Source organism: Lissotriton vulgaris, chromosome 5 (genome assembly GCF_964263255.1).
Source record: "Lissotriton vulgaris chromosome 5, aLisVul1.2, whole genome shotgun sequence".
Classification (NCBI taxonomy): Eukaryota; Metazoa; Chordata; class Amphibia; order Caudata; family Salamandridae; genus Lissotriton; species Lissotriton vulgaris.
In genome coordinates, this window is record NC_141693.1 from 1,067,881,951 (window position 1) to 1,067,904,696 (window position 22,746).

General features: G+C 44.8%; 1 protein-coding gene across 1 annotated transcript in view; it reads left to right on the forward strand.

The window, feature by feature from the left end:
- CFAP58 (cilia and flagella associated protein 58) overlaps positions 1-22,746 on the forward strand; it is a 674,866-nt gene that overhangs the window by 152,855 nt on the left and 499,265 nt on the right. The window contains exon 3 of the mRNA XM_086922755.1: positions 1,743-1,891. Coding sequence (XP_086778881.1) covers positions 1,743-1,891 — 149 coding nt within the window. The remainder of the gene's footprint in view (positions 1-1,742; positions 1,892-22,746) is intronic.

The window sequence follows — 22,746 nt, forward strand, 5'->3', positions numbered from 1 at the left end:
GTAGTGGTTTTTCTCATAAAATAAAACAAAAACCATTGACATGTAGTCGCTGTGTGGACAATGCAAGTGTGTACATTCATGCGGCCAGTTTTCAATAGTTGGTGCTGTAAACCATAGCAAAAGTAAACAAACCCTGGCAATGACAATAACTCTGCTACCTGCTGTCTCAGACCAGACCTAGTGACTTTACCAGTGGTTGTTTTGCATTTTTTTTAATTTTGCTTCCTTCCCAATACCCCCCAACCTTGTTGTTGTTTTATTTTTGATGAGAAATTTGCAACTCCATACTGTGGCGTGGATGTTTACTTAGATTTATGTGTGTCGATTTATGCGTGTAAGTCTTTATTTACCATTCAAAAACGGCTTTCCGCCATCTTGAAATGCTTAATTAATAATAATTGCTGTCCATCTTGTAGTGGTTTTTCTCATAAAATAAAACAAAAACCATTGACATGTAGTCGCTGTGTGGACAATGCAAGTGTGTACATTCATGCGGCCAGTTTTCAATAGTTGGTGCTGTAAACCATAGCAAAAGTAAACAAACCCTGGCAATGACAATAACTCTGCTACCTGCTGTCTCAGACCAGACCTAGTGACTTTACCAGTGGTTGTTTTGCATTTTTTTTAATTTTGCTTCCTTCCCAATACCCCCCAACCTTGTTGTTGTTTTATTTTTGATGAGAAATTTGCAACTCCATACTGTGGCGTGGATGTTTACTTAGATTTATGTGTGTCGATTTATGCGTGTAAGTCTTTATTTACCATTCAAAAACGGCTTTCCGCCATCTTGAAATGCTTAATTAATAATAATTGCTGTCCATCTTGTAGTGGTTTTTCTCATAAAATAAAACAAAAACCATTGACATGTAGTCGCTGTGTGGACAATGCAAGTGTGTACATTCATGCGGCCAGTTTTCAATAGTTGGTGCTGTAAACCATAGCAAAAGTAAACAAACCCTGGCAATGACAATAACTCTGCCACCTGCTGTCTCAGACCAGACCTAGTGACTTTACCAGTGGTTGTTTTGCATTTTTTTTAATTTTACACAGAGATCGTCAGTTTACCAACCAGAAGTTGGTAATTATAGTGTTAACAACTTCTGTGTGAGTTTTTAGAGGGGGTTTTCTTGGCAGAGCTATCTTGTTAGTACTCGATGCCAGAAGATTTGCATCCCAAACCCCCACACTCCTCTCAAAAGCTTTCCTGTACAGCTGCAGACTCTCGTCGGTGGCCAGGAAGCCATTAACACGTTACTTTGAAAATCAGATTGTCAAATTGTATCACCACTGTGTATAATTCCAGTTAATGCACTGAGTGCACGCAGCCTGATAAGTATTAAATCTGAATGATCTGAATACTAATGCAGGCTGCTGTGGAAGTGCGCTTCATTGGAGAGAGAACCGAAAGCAATATTGTAAAAAGGAAAGAAAATGAGCGAAGTGCTGGAGGAACATGATTTCGATATATGACTTCCAGCCTACAGCATCAGCAATGGGTGTGAAATACTGTGACATTTAGAATGCTGGGTGTCTTCCCACCCTGTCACAGCAGCCTAATCCTGCAAAAATATATGTTTTGAACTTTCTGTTACCGCAGCTTTAAACGTTTTATCTCTTTACATCTTTTCTCTCTTAGGACTGTTAATAAAGCAGATGTTTTGCTCACATTGGATGTTATGTAAAATTCTGAGGCGCAAGCTATTTTTTATTTATTATGTTGCACATTCTCATTTATGCATTAGGAGATTGAAAAAGCGTGGAAGATGGTGGATAGTGCATACGAGAAGGAACAGAAAGCAAAGGAAACAATCCAAGTGCTGAAAGAAGAAATAAATAATCTAACGAAACTAGTGCACCAGGGATCCGGATTGCCAGTGGGACAAGAAGATGGGTAGGTAGAATTCTGTGTGCTTTTCGGTATGCCATTCTTACATGAATTTGGACACGCCAGGCGTAGATACAAAACAACAACGTGACTTGATTCGATGGCATGACAACAGCCAGCCTCCAAACGTGCCTGCTTACATGATCCAATCAGAGTCTAGTGCTTGGTATTTAAGGCCCTGCTCTTCTTTGGCCTCTATAAACTGTAGGTTTACATCTTGGGTTCCGTCAGAGCTGTTCGAACGGCCTTTTTTCCGGGTGCTCTCTAACCATTATGCCAGACCATACTTGTTAAATATACGCCTTTTGTTGGACACTCCTGAAATACATATTTTGTGTATAAAGCTGTGTGGAATTCCTTGGAAGCAGAGCGTTTGTCCGGCTAGGCCAAATGGTTCGTAATAGGTTTACTACATTCAAAAAGCTTACTTCTTGGGTTCTTAATAAAGAGTTGTGGGTTTATGTATGCAAGCATGTACGATTATTGTACACCTCTCCTATCCCATTTTATCAGGCGTGAGATTTCATAATTGCATTTCTCTGGACAATGTTTAAAGGTTGGACAGTACGAAAGGGACTAAAGGAACTGAAGAAATATGCTATTAATATTGTGGTTAATGTTTGCATTGTTTTTCCTAATGGCTGTATGGGGGCGAGTCATCAACAGAGTAAAGTACGCCTTCGGGTAACCAGGCGCTTTACAAGTGCTTCCTCATTCATTCATTCATAGGACAGAGGGCAAAGCCATGGTTGGGCGAGAACTCAAGAACATTACAAAAGTGATGAAGAGAGAGTTCTACATGTTGGCTGGAGACAAAGGGAACTTGAGGGCGCTTAGAGAAGGAAGGGGCACAAGCATCGTCCATGCATCAGGAGCAGTGGCACTGAGGTCCAGCAGTCAGAGGGGACCGGCAATTGTTATGGGTGTCTTTTACTATTCCACACGACGGTGGGAGCTTATTGCCTTTGCTTCCATCAGGGGCCATCGTACTCCTGCCATGCAACCATAGCTGTTGTATCTAGGACAATAGGTGCTCATTGAAGATGCTGGTTATATGTTCCTTTTTAGATTTAAGAAAAATGGTGCAAGCCTAATGCATGATGAGATGATGTGGAATAACTGTCTTCCTGTAATATGCACAACTTGTCCTAATGTAGGCTTGCTGCATCCAACAACGGGTTACTCAACACACGCAATGGTTACTTGAAAAGATGTCCTGACTGCATTTGAAAGAAATTGGCAAGGTTTTGAGATGTTGTGATCACACCTGGTCACAACTGCTTACAACCAGCACAACAGCAGACACCTTGTGGAAGTTGGTTTTTGGAATGGCGTCCTTGATACTTGGGCAAAGTAATGAATTTGGAGCTGCAGCTAATGATTTTCAGTGACTTATAATAGTTGAAAAAAGTAAACAGATTACAGTTATAGTGATCATGGTGGTGAAAAAAAGCTCTTGGTATGAAATTGAAATTATTTTAGGTTGCTTTTTAGCTTTAGACTGGTCTTCTGTCAGTCTGTCACAGATAAAGAGAAAGTAGAAATCAGTACCTTGATGCATGCTAAAGACCGTAAGAACTTTGTTTTTTAACATTGTTGTACAGTTTTCCCTCAAATATCCTCTTGCCTTTTATCTTCACCCTTGTTCATCTTCTTTGTTAATTTATTTTATGGTAGTATCGTCTTAATGATTTTCAGATTTCTGAGTATGACTATGTCGACTATTTACCATTCTCTGGTCTTTTATTCATTTCATAGGCCTTTTCTTTAATTCTCGGGCTTGGGATATTCCATTTTATGTTTTGTAAAAGGAACCTTTGTATTTTGGGGTAAGATTTAGAAATTTCAGTGTGAAGTAAAAATACAATTAAAAATACAAATATGCTAATCAATCGTCACATCTCATGCACGAATCCACCATCTGATTTGTAAATATACATCTTCTTTCCTATAATAGCTTACAGTTACCCCGTGATCCTACTGTGATCCTATCTGTAATGTTTCCACAGTGCTAGTGGCAGTGCTGGTGACCATTTGAATGATACCTTAAAATGTATCATTAGAACGAAAGAAAAGTAACATCCTGTTGTTATATCTGGTCCTTTACTTTCACAAGTAAACCTCTTTCTAATTCTTTTATGTTTCAGGTAGACAGAATCTACAAGGGGCTCTGTGCCAAAAGCAAAAATTAAACTAAGAATGCGCAACTGTCATTAGGTTTTCGGTTATTTGTTCTTTTCTGTTGTTAACCACAATTACATATTGACTATATTGGGAGGGAGGGGTGGGGGAGAGTGAGCAGACCATGAAACCAAAAAGAGTGTGAAAAAGGCCGCTTTAATGGAACAGGTGCACATTTACAAAAACATAACCTCGGCAACAGCCTAACAATCTAAAACCATACCAAATTTGTTTGTATATTTTCAAATCCCCAAACCCCGCCCCTGCCCCTCGCCCTCCATCAAACCCGCCCCCACCCGTACATTCCCAATCACATAATAAACCATACCAAAATCCCACAACAACATTATAACATCAACATTACCCAAAACATAACTCCAAACCCCAATTACAAACCAAACCGATCCAGATCCCCCAACCCATATCTCCGAACACCAACTCACCCTGTACCAAATTCCCCCAACAAAATCCAACTTCAAAACTAACGGGTCCAATCATGGCCCAAAAACTGACAATCCAAAATAATCCGCCACGCAGCTGTCCCAAGCGACAAAAGGAACAACACAGCAAAAAAAAAAACCATGTCCACCTGTTGCAACCAGCCGCCAAATAAACAATAAATGAAAGAGAAATGAAGAAGAAAGAAAAACCCACAGAAAAAAAAGAGGGAGGGAGGGAGGGACAAAAACTAGCTGAATGAACAACCGGCCACCAGGTCACCTAAGCCCAAAATGGTGCCCGGGAGGAGGAGCCCCGTCCATTTATAGGCTGGGCTCCAAAAACAACCAAAAAGAAGCCCAAAAGAAGCCCAAATGGAAACTGCTAGAAAAAGCACCCCCACCAAACCTCCCAAACAGCCCGGGGGAGGAGACCTCCCAGGGGTCGGCTGCCCTCCCCCAAGCACCCCTTGGGAGGGAGGGGTGGGGGAGAGTGAGCAGACCATGAAACCAAAAAGAGTGTGAAAAAGGCCGCTTTAATGGAACAGGTGCACATTTACAAAAACATAACCTCGGCAACAGCCTAACAATCTAAAACCATACCAAATTTGTTTGTATATTTTCAAATCCCCAAACCCCGCCCCCGCCCCTCACCCTCCATCAAACCCGCCCCCAGCCGTACATACCCAATCACATAATAAACCATACCAAAATCCCACAACAACATTATAACATCAACATTACCCAAAACATAACTCCAAACCCCAATTACAAACCAAACCGATCCAGATCCCCCAACCCATATCTCCGAACACCAACTCCCCCTGTACCAAATTCCACCAACAAAATCCAACTTCAAAACTAACGGGTCCAATCATGGCCCAAAAACTGACAATCCAAAATAATCCGCCACCCAGAAAGCAGTGGGGGGAAAGACCGAATGGGAAAGACCCCCACCTTTCTGCCCCCCAACAAGAAACCATAGCACTGGGGAAAAACACGGGGGGGGGGAGGGGGAAGAAAAAATAGCCAAGAAGCAAAAACACCAACAGAGTATTCTATTCACCCAAAAAATTCTGAATCGTCAAACAACGAGACAAGACTTCTCGCAACTCCAAGAGGTATAAATCCATCCCCATCTTGGACAAATGGACACCATCGCCTTTAAAAAATTCCACCGTATCGTACCGAATATCACTATGGACAATACGCCCGAAACCTAGATCCCTACAAAACCTAGAAACTTCAAGGTTAAGTTTGCTACGGGATTTATCAATGGCCTTTGGCTTCACAGCATTCCTCCAAACCCTCCTAGGAATCAACTCGGTCCACAGAACATGGCATCCTGACCAATGCTGGTGTAACAAAGAAAGATCCTTCTTCATCGCACGAAGGAGAACCACACCCTTCACCAAGCCCAAATCGTTCTCTCCTAGATGGATAACTAAAACATCTGGACAAACCCCCCCTATCAACCAAGAATTAAGGGCTGGAATCAAGTCTTTCCACAACATACCCCCCTTTCCCTTCCAAACAATATTAAATAAACGATCATTAAATCCCAACATTGCGCCAAAATAACTCAGGCGAGCTTGAAGTTGCGCCCGTTTTATGAACGAATGGCCCACGATCCACACAGTTAATAACTCAGCGCGAGGACCAGCCACGGAACCTGAAAAAGAAAAAAGTATCAGAGAGGCAAAACAGAAGCAGACGCAAGCGCTCCACTAGATTCCCTTCTGACATAGCGCTGAAAGCAGTTTGAAGTCCAGCGCCCCAAGCCCATAATGTCTTCCCTCGACCAACCCCTGTTAAAGGCCTCGGTTGCCGCCCCAATCCTAAAAGAGTGTGTACCATATAAAGTCTCATCGAGGCCAAGATGACGCAGCGCTTTTCGCAGTACCATGCGCAATTGATAATTGGTCACCAAGGAACCATCTAAATGTCGAAAAACCTGATGCTCCAAAACCCCACCCGACAGCTCCCTCCAGCAATGAGCCCACCGTAAAGGGCACGTCTCCGGAGGGGAAACCGCCTCCAGCCAAATACCCTTGCTTAAACTCCTCTGATCCGTCTTAGAATGGGAGAGCCAAATATGGACTCCCCGAACCGACAACTGAACTTCCCCCCACAAAAGACCTCTCGAAACGTTGTTGCCCAACAGCTCAGACACCCGAAACGCACCAAAAAACATCCACACCATCAATGTGGCAAAAAGACAAGCTTCCACCCGATCTGTACACACCACAGGCAACACAGCAATAATATTGAACAACTTCTGCCAGGACAAAGGGGACCTAAGAGAACGAACACAGCCCCGCTCCCGGGACCACCCCTCCAACATTCTCCTACCCAACTCCCCAACCGACGGAGCATAGCCCCATAACAACTTTCCCATGAAAGAAACACCTGCTAATTTACCAGCATTTGTAACTCTGGATAAACCCTTATCCATTAACCGCAAAATGAACTGAACCACATCTTCTGACCTCTGCCAAAGGATCTCCCTCCTACAAGCTCCCGATGCCAAAAACTCATTCCAGGCCAACTCATAAGCCAACTTAGTAGAAGGGGCCAGAGAACTTAAAACCAATTGAACAACCCTGTGTTGCCTACCGTCCACAGATGCTCCAGCATGGGAGTCGGCTCCTCGTCTGCCTCCTAAGCAAGCCCACGGAATCTCTCCCACTGTGAACGAGACAAAGCATCCGCAATGGCATTGTCCACTCCAGGAACATGCAGGGCCCGAAAGCAAATGTCAAATTTAAGACAGCCTAGCACAAAGACTCTGAGGAGTTTAAGGATCTGTGTGTCCTTAGCAGACTGTTTATTGATCACTTGCACCACAGCCATATTATCAATTCTAAAAAGCACCTTTTTGTGGGCCAAATCCCGGCCCCACAAAGTAACAGCCACCACAACTGGGAACAATTCCAAAAATGCAATGCTCCTGCCTCCATTCTTCCAACTCTCCGGCCATTGTTGTGCGCACCATTTCCCCTGCCAGTACAAGCCAAAACCCTCACTGCCAGCTGCGTCAGAAAAAATTTGCACATCCCACAACCAGTCCACCTCCCGACATAAAGGTACACCATTGAAAGAATGTAAGAAAGTGACCCACATACGCAAATCTTTCTTGACCCCTGCCGACAGACGCACTCGGTGATGTGGCAAGTAATGACCAGAGAGAGCTCTTCCCAACCTCCTACAGAAAGTCCTGCCCGCCCTGACCACCCTACATGCAAAATTAAGGTGACCCAGCAAAATTTGAACCTCCCGCACCAAAACCTTTTCCTTACACAACATCGCACCCACCAAGTCCAGCATTTTCTGTTTCTTGTCCAGTGGTAGACGTGCCTGCATTAACTGTGAATCAAGTTCAATTCCCAAAAAAGACATGGTCGCGCAAGGACCCATGGTCTTTTCAGGAGCCAGTGGCACACCCAAATGAGTCATCAGCGTCTGAAACGTTGTCAGAGCATTTTGGCAGTCCAACGAATCTGCCGCACCCACAAAAAAGAAGTCATTCAAATAATGCGTGACCAACGTATGTCCACTTTGTTGAGTAAAGAACCATTGTAGAAACGTACTGAAGGTTTCAAACAATGCACATGACATAGAGCAACCCATAGGCAATGCATTGTCCACGTACCATTTACCAAGGAAATGGATACCCAGAAGACTCCAGTCCTCAGGATGGACTGGAAGCAGTCTAAATGCTGATTTAATATCGCATTTTGCCATTAAAGCAGAAGGGCCTGCAGTTACCACCAATGTCATAGCCACGTCAACAGAAGAGTAAGACACAGAGGCAGCTTCATTGTCAATAAAATCATTCACCGACCCACCCTCTGGCCAGGACAAATGTTGGATGAGCCGAAACTGCCCAGGCTCCTTCTTGGGGACCACTCCAATAGGGGAAACAATCAGATTCTCCAAAGGCCAATCATCAAAAGGACCTGCCATCTTGCCCTCACACACTTCCTTATTCAACTTCTCTTGCACCACAGCAGAATGTTCACTTGCCGACTTCAAGTTCTTGGACCAACGCCTCAAACGAGGACCCTCGTAACCCAAATGAAAACCATTCTGAAAACCTGATAACAAAAACAACCGCAGCTCCGCAGGCTCGTAGTCCTGTAAAGCGGCGGCCATATGAAGAACATTAACCGGCGTACGAGCCTTTGGGCCCAGAGCCAGTTGACGATTTCCCTCCTCTGGGAGCTGGAGATGGCTGTGGTGCAACATAAGATCCTGAACCCTGCTGTGTACCCTGGGGACCCCCGGAAGGCCTAGGACCCCAACATCTCCACAAAGGGTGATTTTTTCTGCCACATTGTGAACATTCATGCCGGAACTTGCAATATTCTCTATTACACGCCCCTTTATTGAAATCCCAACATGTGCCTGAACTGGACTGCGCTGGCAAACTGGCTCCCACCCCTCCCCGGGTGGGCCGCGCCTGAAAGGGGGGATAAACTAAAGGCAAACCACTAGCAGTAAAAATAGTCCTACTACTAGCAGATGAACCCATGGTATGCTGCCAAAGATCCGTGTCCAACTCCCCCCATTTTGCCTCTGGGTCCCAAGCCATGCGCGCCCTAAACTCTTCGTCATACTGCGCCCATGCAAAATCATTTTTGGTTATCTGTGCTTTCCGAATAACATCCATATATTTAAACAAGGAAACACAGCGCTCAGGGAACTTTTCACAATAGACGCTGGCATAGATTAAAAAGGCCGCCGTCCAATTTTCAATATTCAACGGAACTTTAGGGCGCTTGGCCAACTCGTATTCCTCTTCCTTAGAGCCTTCTTTGGCCCGGACCTCCCTGTGCAATAATTTCAACAGTTCCACATACTCACCATTCCATATCCGTTCCTTAGTGCTGAGCATTAGATGAGCCCCCAAGGGCTTAGTAATACCCATATAGGGCAATTTTTTAATTTTCAACTCTTTACTATGCAAAACGTTTTAGGCGTGTCCAAACCAACTGTGGAAGTACCACTATCCACTTTTGTACTTACTCCTTTATCCTCATCAGCTGTACCCACACTTTGGTCCTTTACTATGCGACCTTTATACAATTTACCGTCAGCTTCACCAGAAACCAAGTCCACCCCAATCCCAACGGACACCATTTTAGGTTGCACAGAATGTTCCACATTCTCACCTGGGCGCAATAAAGGAGGCTGACTTGGCTCCATCCTCCATGCCGTACGTGAACCGTCATCCGCCCTCCGAGGAGCCCTCACCGAGGGGCCGAGCACTCGTGGCCTGGACGACTCCGCATGACTCCGCACCACCGGTGCCTGTAACACACTATGAGAGACATGAGAATGCGCCCCCCCAGACACAACTTCCCGCACTTCGCCCTCCTCAGGGCTTTCTTCATCATAGTCCAAAATTAACGACTCCTCTAACTGGGGAGGAGCAGGCAAAACCACATTACTTTGAACATTTGCAACCGTTTGAGAACGACCACGGGCCTTACCAGCCCTCAACTGTGACCTTGGCGGGGAGGCCGACTGTACGCGCCGGTACCCTCCTCCACTATTACCACTTACAACTGCTTGACCAACCGGTAAAAACAAAGTAGAATCTCAAAGAACTTGTGGCACAAGAGAAGTCGTGCATGACCTGCTCTCATGAACAGCGCTGGAATCCCTCGAAGAGGCTAGTAAGGTCGCGCTTGACCTGATTAAACCATGTGCGTTGACTTCCCTCGTTGGGGCCATCGAGGTCGCGCTGAACCTGCTTGCGTTGGCCACGACGGGATCCCTCGATGGTATGGGACGTGCCGCGCAAGGCTCCACCCGCACTTCACCTTGGCGTGACTGGGCTGCCTGCCGCCCTGCCAAGTCAGCTGCTCCTGGCCGATCTCTAACCTGCGAAGAAAAAGGCCGGACTGATGTGCCGGGTCCCTTACTACATACAACACCAGGAACCGAAGACAAATCACCTACCGCTCTACCGAAACCCTGACCACTCTCCCGAAAAACAACAGAACCAACTGTGCCTTTCCTTTTTAAAGCAGCGCTCAGCCTAGGGGGAGAAGGGGAAGGAGCACATACCTCCTCATCAGAACTAACATCTAACAGAGCCTGAATAAACTCCGAAGCAGGGCCCTGAACTAGGGGACCCTGAACCCCTGGCTCCCCCAAGGCACCCAAGACCCTATCCCTCCTACCCACGTGCAAACCTGGAAACTAACTCACCTGACACAGCAGGCATAACTCCAATGCTCCCACTCCTCTGCCGAAAAGCGGCGTCCCCACGCCCCTCCCCCCAAGAAGGTAATACATCTGAACCTCCCAAAGACCTAAACCTAGCTACAGAGTGACCCTCACTAAAGGAATCCCCCACAGGAAAAGACCCTTCCCCACGCCCAACACCCTCAAAACCCCCCATTTGCGCCCACTCACCCTCACCCAACGAACCACTGCAAACAGAAACTACTTCCCCCCTAATAGAAACAGCAGGAGAAAACAATAAGGGGCTAACTTGACCCATGTCCGCAGCACCACTCCCAGCATAACCAGACAAATCAGAAATTGCAGGACCAGCAGGTAAAGATATGTGCTGCGTGAGCGAAGGAGTACACACAATGTAATTTTGAACTTCCACAGGCGCCGAAAAATCAGCCTGCCTGAGACCACTCTGAGGAGCGAACACTTGAGACACAGTATGAACCTGACCGCCCTGTAACGGTTGCGACGCCACTGCCTCGCGCTCCAAAATGGCCTCCGCCCCTCCCCCGCTAATGACGTCAGTAACCGCCACCGCAGAGGCCGAGGCAGAGCGGCGCGTGCAACCACGCTGTCTAGAGGCACGACGACCTCGCAAAACAGGAGCTGAGGCAGCCCTGTCACGTACAACTACCGCTGATACCTCAACCGGCACCGTCTGAAACTCACCCACCAACCCAGATCCACCAACAGAAAGACCCAAACCACCCGCCGGTTCAGAAGACCCAGAACCACTCCCACGGCGCGCCCTCGCGCCCGCTCTCCTAGTTCTGGAGCGGCCCCTTTCACTTACCGCCTCCTGCCGCCGACGTTTAGGGGAAAAGCATGCCGCCACGGCAGCCGACACCCTTGCCGATGCCACACGCTGGGGACACGGGGGCTCGGCCTGCTCTCACTCGCCTATAACCAGATCCAAACGGCCCGCCTCACTAAGCAGACGAATCGCCTCAAGCACTCGATAATCTTCACCAGCCATCACGAACCTGAATAGATAATCACTACAAAAGTCGAGACTGAAAAAGACCTACTAATAACACTGACAAAAACTAGCTGAATAAACAACCGGCCACCAGGTCACCTAAGCTCAAAATGGTGCCCGGGAGGAGGAGCCCCGCCCATTTATAGGCTGGGCTCCAAAAACAACCAAAAAGAAGCCCAAAAGAAGCCCAAATGGAAACTGCTAGAAAAAGCACCCCCACCAAACCTCCCAAACAGCCCGCGGGAGGAGACCTCCCAGGGGTCGGGTGCCCTCCCCCAAGCCTCCCTTCTATGAAGTTTCTCCACAATTCCTTCCAGGCCCTAAGCACACCCAAGAGACAGTAATACCTACTGAGTGCTGGTCCATGACTACCATTTTTCAGTGTGTGATGAGGTTTTCAAATCTATATGGATTTCTAATTGGAGTTGATGTGTGGGACCCCGGTAGACATTTGCTCTTCTGTTTCCCTTCAGAGACTCTAAAGCTTGCATAAACCTTAGAGGGTATTTGTGCCTATAACAGCAGGTCACGCCTCATAAATAATTTATGTATTCCTTTAAGTGTGTTCATAAGCAGTCCTGTGAGAATACGGGTGGCTGATAAAGAAAGGGCTCCAATTAAAAATGCTGTCAAGCACAGCTCATCGTTCTTGTGCTACAGGATTCTGGTAATTATTTGCAGGTGATTTGTGGTGATTCTATCCCAAGGCCTCTCCATCACTACCTTTTTCCTCGTCGCCTCTTTCAGCTGTTTGAAGTAAAGAGACTAGTGGCGTGCAAAACTCATGGAGTTTCACCCTGGGAAAAGCAAACCTTCACCCCCAGTCACAAAGATCTGGGTTTAATCCATTGTTCTTTTGCTCACCACGCCACCCCATGTTTGGACTCAACCATATGCAAATTAATCTTGACCCTGCTCGTCATGGGAACAGTACAGCCCGAACTGCCAAGCCAGGTCCTCCCTGGACGGCGAACAAGCATCCTGGGACTGGTTTCAGGCATTACCCCATATCCGACAGGCAAGCTTGAATCTAGTGGTGCAGTGAGCTCGGTAACCCACGTCTGCGCATAAACCTTTCAACGTAGGGCAACAAAACCAAAAAGAACAAATGATGGACGGAATGCAGAACAATGCAAACAACCGCACACATTCGCACTCATTCACAAAGATCTGAGTTTAATCAATCGTTCTTTTGCTCACCACTCCACCCCAGCTTTTACCCAGCCATACGCAAATCAGTTTTGACCCTACTCCTTGTGGGACCAGTACAGCCCCAACTGCCAAGCCAGCTCCTCCCTGGACTGAAAAGAAGCATCCTGGGACCAGTTTCGGGGCATCACCCTCATCAGCCTGGCTAGCTTAAATCCAGTGGCGCAACGAACACAGGACCCACTTCTGGGCATACCCTTTCCACTTAGTGCAACAAAAGCAAAATGAACAAATGTTGGACGGAATGCTGAACAATGCAAACATTTACCACAGTCACAAAGATCTGGGTTTACTCCATCATTCTTTTGCTCACCATGCCACCCCAGTTTGGACCAAACCAAGGACCTGGCCTCGCAGTTCATGCTGGACTGTTCCCATTTGGTGCAGGGTCAAGACTGATTTGCAAATGGCTGGGTTCAATCTCTAATGACATGTGGAGCAAAAAAACAATGGATTCAGGCCGAGATCTCTGTACTGGGGTGAGTGTCTGACATTGTTCAGCATTCTGTCCATCAATTGTTCTTTTTATAATTAACATCCTGAATCGGGCGTGTGTGCCCAGACATGGGTCCCTTGCTCTCCATGCCACTGGAGTCCAGCCAGCCTGGCTAATGAGGGATAAAACCCCGAAACCAGCCCCAGGATGTTTGTTTCCGGTCCAAGGAAGACCTGGCCTGGCAGTTCGGGCTGGGCTGTTCCCATAAGGAGCAGGGTCAAGACTGATTTGCAAATGGCTGGGTTTAAACTGGATTGACATGGGGAGCAAAAAACGATGGATTTAGGCCCAGATCACTGTACTGGGGTGAATTTTTGACATTGTTCATCATTCTGTCCATCAATTGATGTTTTTACATTTGTCATCCCGAGTGGGACGGGTATGCCCAGACATGGGTCCCATGCTCTGCATGCCACTGGAGTCAAGCTAGCCTGGCTGATGAGGGGTGAAACTCCGAAACCGGTCCTAGGATGCTTGCTTACGGTCCAGGAAGGACCTGGCGGACAGTTCGGGTTGCACTTTTCCCACGAGGAGCAGGGTCAAGACTGATTTGCATATGGCTGGGTTTAAACTGCAATTGCATGGGAAGCAAAAAAAACGATGGATTTATGCCCAGATCTCTGTACTGGTGTGAATATTTGATATGGTTCAGCATTCTGTCCATCAATTGTTCTTTTGGCACATATTAATTCATACTGATCTAACCATCAGAGCTTGTCTCGGTTTATGACAAACATTTTGTTCAGAGAATACTACTTAAAAAGTTTGACGAGCAAAAAATACAAACAACATTCAGCATACAACGGCAATTAAAGCCATACCAGTTGTATTAAGGACAACGGCCTCATTATCAGTTGGTGGAAGACTCTTCCACAGTGGTGTCATGTTGTGCTGGAAGCTCCATGACCTGGTTAGTCTTTCTGTAGGAAGTCAGATCATTCAGGCCTGTCTTGAAGATGAGCACTACATCCCAAGCAGCATATTATTTTCTTTCCTTTCAGCTTTTAGTGGCAGAGCAGTCAAGCCTGAAACAGTTGCTGATTTACTTGTAATAAATTATTGTGAACAAGTGATAGATTCTGGTCATGGAAAAATACATTACTTAATAATTAGACCAATTGCATGACTTTTTGTTTTCTTGTGTAAGGATGCATTATGACCAAAACCTTGTTAGGTTGTATAGTTCCCAGACTCTTCTCATTCTAACTTGAAAGACTCGTATCCAGATATAAATGGATTCCCCAAATCAGTTTTCAATATAATAAAATTGAAGACATTATTGACATATTTACCAGTATGATCACTTTTGGCTCTCTGCAATTCAACTGATGAGTCTTTTTGTATGGATGCTTCTGTTTTTTAAATCGCCACACCCTCTCAGGACATCTTATATATGGCATTCCACCAGATAGAAGTGGATCTTGATTTCTCTGTTTCAGCCAAGTTAAAGGTTGTTTTTTCAGAGGTGTCCTCTTGTTCAATATGATTGCTCTGTTATGTTTAATTACTTATTACTAATGTGCACCCGAGAGCAGACCATTTTGTAATATACAAAATCACATTCCAATGGTTAGCAAAAGCAAGTCCTTTTAGTCCTTCCCTGAAAGAGGCTAGGGCATGGATCTCCCACCTTTTCTATAATAGGAGCTACTTCTGTTCAGTGAAAATCATCCCAAGCTACTAATACAAATCATTAACGTTACAGTGACCACTTTAGACAAGATTCTGTTAGTGGCCATTGCTTGCATTATTACAAGCTTGTGGCCAACTGAGTGCACCAGGCAAGGTCACTCACCAGCAATATTGTGAAAAAACCTCTATCGGTTTAAATTTGTAATGCCACTACATGCCTTTGCAGTCATATACACAGTGCCACCTGTCACCTAGGGTCTTTAACAAGCCTGCCTAATGAAGCATGAATTAGCATTTAATTTTTAGCGTCATAATTGTTTTCTTCCAATGTCAGCTTATCTGTTCCAAAAGTACAGATATTTTAGTTTTAAATTAATCCTTTCAATTTTGGAAACTTACCCAATTCAACCAAAGAACATCTTTTCTTTTAATAGGTTGGGCTGCTCATTGGGGAGCTACTCAAAGGTAGCTCACAGACAGCAAGAGAGTTGCCAATAGTTCCATAGCTGCTTGCAATAGAACCCATGTTCTATTTGGTATGGAAAACCATCCCTTAGCCACTAGAGTTCCTTTCTCTATTCAAACTCCGGCAAAACCCTGTGGATGTGCTGAATAAAACAGCTATTATGACTATGGTTTGGTCTAAACTGGATGTTTCGATGCTAAACTCCCAACTTTTACATACAAAAACTGTTTTAATTAAGAAGACTGATCATCATCTGAAACTCATTGACAGTTGGGTTGTTAAGTCAATGGATGCCATCCTGTCACTCTCCTCATTGCACCCAGTCAGAGCTATTCTACCTGCTCGATGGTTTAATGAATCAATTTGAGCAGGAAAAAAATACTTGTAAGAGACTTGAGAGACTTTGGAGAAAGTCTTATGCTGAAGATGCTAAAAAGAAGTATAAATCAGCAATTAAAAAATATCATAAACTATCTAGAACAGCGTGCACCTAATTCTATTCTGATAAAATTGCATTGGCACATAACTGTCCCATGATGCATTTTAAGGTGGTTAGGGAACTTGCTGATTCTTGTAATGTGTCTCCTGCTCCCTCGCTATCCAAAAGTAAATGCGAGGAGCTTACCCAGTTTTTTATCCAAAAAGACGCTGACATCAATCTTCAACTGTCCAAAGACATCAAGAGCGACTCCTTACTTGGGGTTTCAGACCTTCCTAATCAGCGAATGAACCAGCCTCAACAAGAACTTTGTAACAGTGTGAATAGTCTTGATTTAACACACACTATGTCACTCTATCCTACTCTTGACCTTTCCACCTTTCTCACTATTCTGCAAGCTAACAAATCAGACTCACCATTGGATCCTCTACCACCATCCAAACTTTGTCTACTGGATCCAATATTATTACATATGATGGGTGATTTCCTGAACACCTCTTTATGTAAAGGCCTAGTCCCTCAGAGTTGAAAGCATGCTATGGTGCTTCCACTCCTAAAAATACCCAAATCTGGACGCTTCAATTTGGCCGACCTTCAGGCCAATCTCTCGGCTACCTGTGCTTTACAAAAATTTGGAAGAGCATAATAATGCCATCTCACATCCTACGTAGATGCCCAAGAATGTTTTCATCCTTCACAGTCAGGGTTCAAAGCAAGACACAATATGGAACCCGCCCTCCTTTGTGTCACTGAACATCTTAGATAACTTCTGGATGAAGGCGGTACAGCTGTGCTTATCTTATTGGATCTTAGCACAGCTTTTGATACTGTGTCTTACTGTTTTGCTGTGTTGAAATGGATGAGGAAGATCCTCCGGATGATCCCCCAATCCATTCAGAAGACCGTGATCCAGGACTTACTTATATCTGGACTGGATTACGGTGACATCTCATATTTGGGAGCAGACCAGGCATCCATGAGGCATCTGCAGATGATCCAGATTTGAGCAGCTAGACTGCTGTACCGACTTCCAAAACATGCCTCAGTTTCACACCTCCTTCGTGAACTGCACTGGCTGACAATCCCTAAACAGATGAAATGTAAGGCTCTTTGCTACATCTTTAAGGCAAAAGCCAGAACAGGGCCATATACATCCCAGAAGTAGTAACCTCTTATATCCCATCTCGTCCCCTGAGATCCTCCAACTTGTTTCTCTGCATGGTACTGAGATTCCTTCAGGTCCAGATGGGAGGACGTTCTTTTGCAGTGCTAGTTCCAAAACTGTGGAATTCCCTTCCGAAAATCCCTCAGGGATAGTACGGCTCTTCTTGAGTTCTGCCAAGGTTTGAAGACATGGCTGTTCTAAATAGATAGTTCTTCTGTTTCATCATGCTAAGTGCCGGGAAACCTTTAGGGGTAGCTGTGCGCTTTACAAAACTATAAAATAAATAGAGGATGGTTCTACCTTCGGTGGAAAGCAAGTCCATTCTCTAACCAGGTTTTGAGAATCGAGAATATGCTGTAACCACAAGATCTACATGAAGCTTGGGGAACCGTAGGCAGCCTAAACCAATACCAAGCAGGACCATCAGCTCCAACATAATCTCTCCCACACGTAGGTAATTCTCCTTTATCTCTTGTCTGTATTCCACCTTCATATTTGATTTGAGATTATCGAGCTTGCAAAAAGACCCTCCTTTTTAGTTGTTGGCAAATCACTGAAATGTCCTCAGATTCACATAAAAGAATTCCAGCAGGTATTACACACACTTTGCCTGCAGAATGGCACTCTTAGGCTGCACACAACCTTTGTGGCAACATCTTCTTAAAAGTAGACTTCCTGCCCCATCTTTGGGTATGGTTATCTTATTCTTTATTAAGAAGAAAGAGAGAGAAGGCAAGATTCGCCTTACCATATACAACTAATGGGGTGTAGTTCTAGTATAGTGCTCTTTTATGTACTTTTACATGCCTTTGTGAATTGGCCCAAAATGTCCAACTCCCTGTTAAAAAAGTGCAAAGAGGACATAGACGTTTCTATTTGTACTACTATTTGTACTCCTTGTGTATGAATATCCCAAACTGTTTTAATTGTATTTCTCATCCTGGAAGAACACTTATTTGTGTATTTGAAAGAGTACATTTATGAGGCTTTCGAAGGTGGGAAACAACCTGCAAGCAGTCAAATACTATCACATGGATTACATTGGCCTCCGGAATGTTTTTATTGGAGAAGCTCCATTATAGATGCTGAAATACCATATCCATAGATCCCAGCCCATTATCTTATGTATAAACTAGCAGCCCGTCCCGACGTTGTCCGGGTATGAATTGCTGCCGGCCAGTAGTATATTGTTTTGTAGGATTTTGTTTAGATAGCATTTCTTATCTGTGACAGGCCTGTGAAACACTCCGATTCACAGTGCACTAGTGATGCACTTAGGAGTGCGCGTTCAGTAGTGTGTGAACTCGAGTTTCCCTACTTTATTTTTCCTTGCAATATTATATAGCGCGAACTCGACAACATGGCATGAGCACAATTTGCATTACAGAAGAACACATTTATTTGTGGTAGGCACAGGGAGACAAAGCGATTTGCCTGGAATCACAGGATGTTGATCTGATGCCGAGGTTCGAACGTAGCTCCCCAGCTCTAAAGTTCGCAATTCTAGAATTTGTGGCGGGAGGTGTGTCTAAAAGTGTTTGTTGGTGCTGGTCATCAATGAGAGAGACCTGTGCATTTTTCAAATGGGTGGTGAAAAAATATGAGTATGTTGCTGGAGATGTGGGCCGCCGTGCCACCAATGTACTTACCGGGGGAGGGTAAACACCCATTATTCCACAACTTTCTTTCCGCATACCATCACTCCGCATACTTTCATTACGAAAGTACCATGACTCGCAATGCCATTATAACTCATGGCATTACATTTTATATGCTTTTACCACGCATACATTTACAACGAAATTCGTTGTAAATGCATGAATGGTAAAAGCATGTTTTTTTTTAATGTTTGGATAAGATGAGTATGGGTATAGGGGTAAATGTTTTGGGGTACTGAGGTATATGTTTTGGGGTATTTGGGTATTTTAAGGGTTCAGATATAGATTTGGGTTATGGGGTACAGGGGTAGTTCTAGGGTTTAGGGATAGGTATGGGTTTTGGGGTACAGGGGTATTTTTAGGGTTCAGGGCTAGGTTTGGGTTTTGGGGTATAGGGGTATATTTAGGGTTCAGGGGTAGGTGTGGGTTTTGGGGTACAGGGGTATTTTAGGGTTCAGGGCTAGGTTTGGGTTTTGGGGTACAGGGGTATTTTAGGGTTCAGGGGTAGGTTTGGGTTTTGCGGTACAGGGGTATATTTAGGGTTCAGGGCTAGGTTTGGGGGGTACAGGGGTATTTTTAGGGTTCAGGGCTAGGTTTGGGTTTTGGGGCACAGGGGTATTTTAGGGTTCAGGGGTAGGTTTGGGTTTTGCGGTACAGGGTTATATTTAGGGTTCAGGGCTAGGTTTGGGTTTTGGGGTACAGGGGTATTTTTAGGGTTCAGGGGTAGGTTTGGGTTTTGGGGTACAGGGGCATTTTAAGGGTTCAGGGCTAGGTTTGGGGGTACCGGGGTATTTTAGAGTTCAGTGGTAGGTTTGGGTTTTGGGGTACAGTGGTATTTTTAGGGTTCAGGGCTAGGTTTGGGTTTTGTGGTACAGGGGGATTTTTAGGGTTCAGGGGTAGGTTTGGGTTTCGAGGTACAGGGGTATTGATAGGGTTCAGGGCTAGGTTTGGGTTTTGGGATACAGGGGTATTTTTAGGGTTTAGGGATTGGTTTTGGTTTTGGGGTACAGGGTATCTTTATACGGTTAAGATGGGTAGTATTTAAGGGTGTTGGGGCACTTTAAGGAGTAAGGGTGGGTTATGATTATGGGGTGCAGGGGTATTTAAAGGGAGCAGGGTGGGATTAGCACACGATGATGAAACATGGCATGAAGGGCGTAACGTACCACACGCCCCCAGCGTTTGTCACGCCCCCAGCACACGCCCACAGCACAACCCATTCACGCCCACAAGGGACTACTTTGCTGGCACGGTTCTTTTACCTTTTAAATGTATATGGTGGGCGTCTGCATAGCCTATGTCCTTCTGCTGCAACTGCCCTTTCCAATGCTGTATCGGGTGTTGTGATTGGTGCTGTGGTTCCTGAGATTACCCGCCTCAAAGGTTTTGGCTCTCTTTATTATATTAGTATGGATGGATAAAATTTTAAATGTTCATTTGTTCAAAATCGCAAATCTCCGAAAGTTCTTCACCGATTGCTTTGAAATTTTGACACAACGTTTGATTCGATTAAGCGCGTGTTTATATATACACAACGTTGGATTCGAATATGCGTGTGTCCAATACACGTGTGTTTTTAATCAAAAGGCCTAACAGACCCTATAGATTTGGTTGCTGTGCAACAGCTACAAGGGATGCATAGAGACAATAGTCTACATATATTAGGATGGACAGTTGGTGTCAGGATGGCGGATGGGAAGTGGGTGGAGGGAGGGGGGAGGAGTTGCTTCACTTTGCAACCTTAAGAAAGGACGCATAGAGACAATAGTCTACATATATTAGGATGGACAGTTGGTGTCAGGATGGCAGACCGGGAAGTGGGTGGAGGGAGGGGGGAGGAGTTGGTTCACTTTGCAACATTAGCGCGTGTTTTAATATAAACACAACGTTGGATTTGAATACGCGCGTGTCCAATACGCGCGTGTTTTTAATCGAAAGGCCGAACAGACCCTATCGAGTTGGTTGCTACGCAACAACTACAAGGGACGCATAGAGACAATAGTCTACATGTATTAGGATGGACAGTTGGTGTCAGGATGGCAGACCGGGAAGTGGGTGGAGGGATGGGTAGGAGTTGGGTCACTTTGTAACATTAAGAAAGGACGCATAGAGACAATAGTCTACATATATTAGGATGGACAGTTGGTGTCAGGATGGCAGACCGGGAAGTGGGTGGAGGGAGCGGGGAGGAATTGGTTCAATTTGCAACATTAGCTCGTGTTTACATATACACAACGTTGGAATTCGAATACGCGTATGTACAATACGCACTTGTTTTTAATCGAAAGGTCAAACAGACCCTATTGATTTGCTTGCTGCACAACAACTACAAGGGACGCGTAGAGACAATAGTCACCAAAACATATTGTGTACCCACAAGCATTGTGAAACTAAACATATTAGAAACGTGGGCTTACTCTTTTCTTTCTCTTCCATTTAACCAGACTGAGCCACAGCAACCCGTGGCCGGGTACAGCTAGTTAGGTATAATATTATTATAGATGTAGGAAATATATATGTGTTATAGGAAAATATTCATAATTTGGTTTTGTTTGTTTCAGTAGTTTGTCTGGTACCATATAATAAAAATGGAAGCTTGAAATAGTTTGTAGGAACTGTGTAACATATCACAAATAACACAAACCATATACAACTGATAATACAAAGTAGCAACATGTAAATCTATGGCAATTGTGAAATAGTATGATGCATACTCTAGCTATCTTTATATTTTAACTAGCAGCCCGTCCCGACGTTGTCCGGGTATGAATTGCTGCCGGCCAGTAGTATATTGTTTTGTAGGATTTTGTTTAGATAGCATTTCTTATCTGTGACAGGCCTGTGAAACGCTCCGATTCACAGTGCACTGGTGATGCACTTAAGAGTGCGCGTTCAGTAGTGTGTGAACTCGAGTTTCCCTACTTTATTTATCCTTGCAATATTATATAGCGCGAACTCGACAACATGGCATGAGCACAATTTACATTACAGAAGAACATATTCATTTGTGGTAGGCACGGGGAGACAAAGCGATTTGCCTGGAATCACAGGATGTTGATCTGATGCCGAGATTCGAACGTAGCTCCCCAGCTCTAAAGTTTGCAATTCTAGAACTTGTGGCGGGAGGTGTGTCTAAAAGTGTATGTCGGTGTTGGCCATCAATGAGAGAGACCTGTGCATTTTTCAAATGGTCGGTGAAAAAATATGAGTATGTTGCTGGAGATGTGGGCTGCCGTGCCACCAATGTACTTACCGGGGGAGGGTAAACACCCATTATTCCGCAACTTTCTTTCTGCATACCAACACTCATCATACTTTCATTACGAAAGTACCATGACTCCGCAATGCCATTATAACGCATGGCATTACATTTTATATGCTTTTACCGCGCATACATTTACAACGAAATTCGTTGTAAATGCATGAATGGTAAAAGCATGTTTTTTTTTAATGTTTGGATAAGATAAGTATGGGTATAGCGGTATATGTTTTGGGGTACTGAGGTATATGTTTTGGGGTATTTGGGAATTTTAAGAGTTCAGATATAGATTTGGGTTATGGGGTACAGGGGTAGTTCTAGGGTTTAGGGATAGGTATGGGGTTTGGGTTACAGGGGTATTTTTAGGGTTCAGGGCTAGGTTTGGGTTTTGGGGTATAGGGGTATATTTAGGGTTCAGGGGTAGGTTTGGGTTTTGGGGAACAGGGGTATTTTAAGAGTTCAGGGCTAGGTTTGGGAGTACAGGGGTATTTTTAGGGTTCAGGGCTAGGTTTGGGTTGTGGGGTACAGGGGTATTTTAGGGTTCAGGGGTAGGTTTGGGTTTTGGGGTACAGGGTTATTTTTAGGGTTCAGGGCTAGGTTTGGGTTTTGGGGTACAGGGGTATTTTTAGGGTTCAGTGGTAGTTTTGGGGTACAGGGGCATTTTAAGGATTCAGGGCTAGGTTTGGGGGTA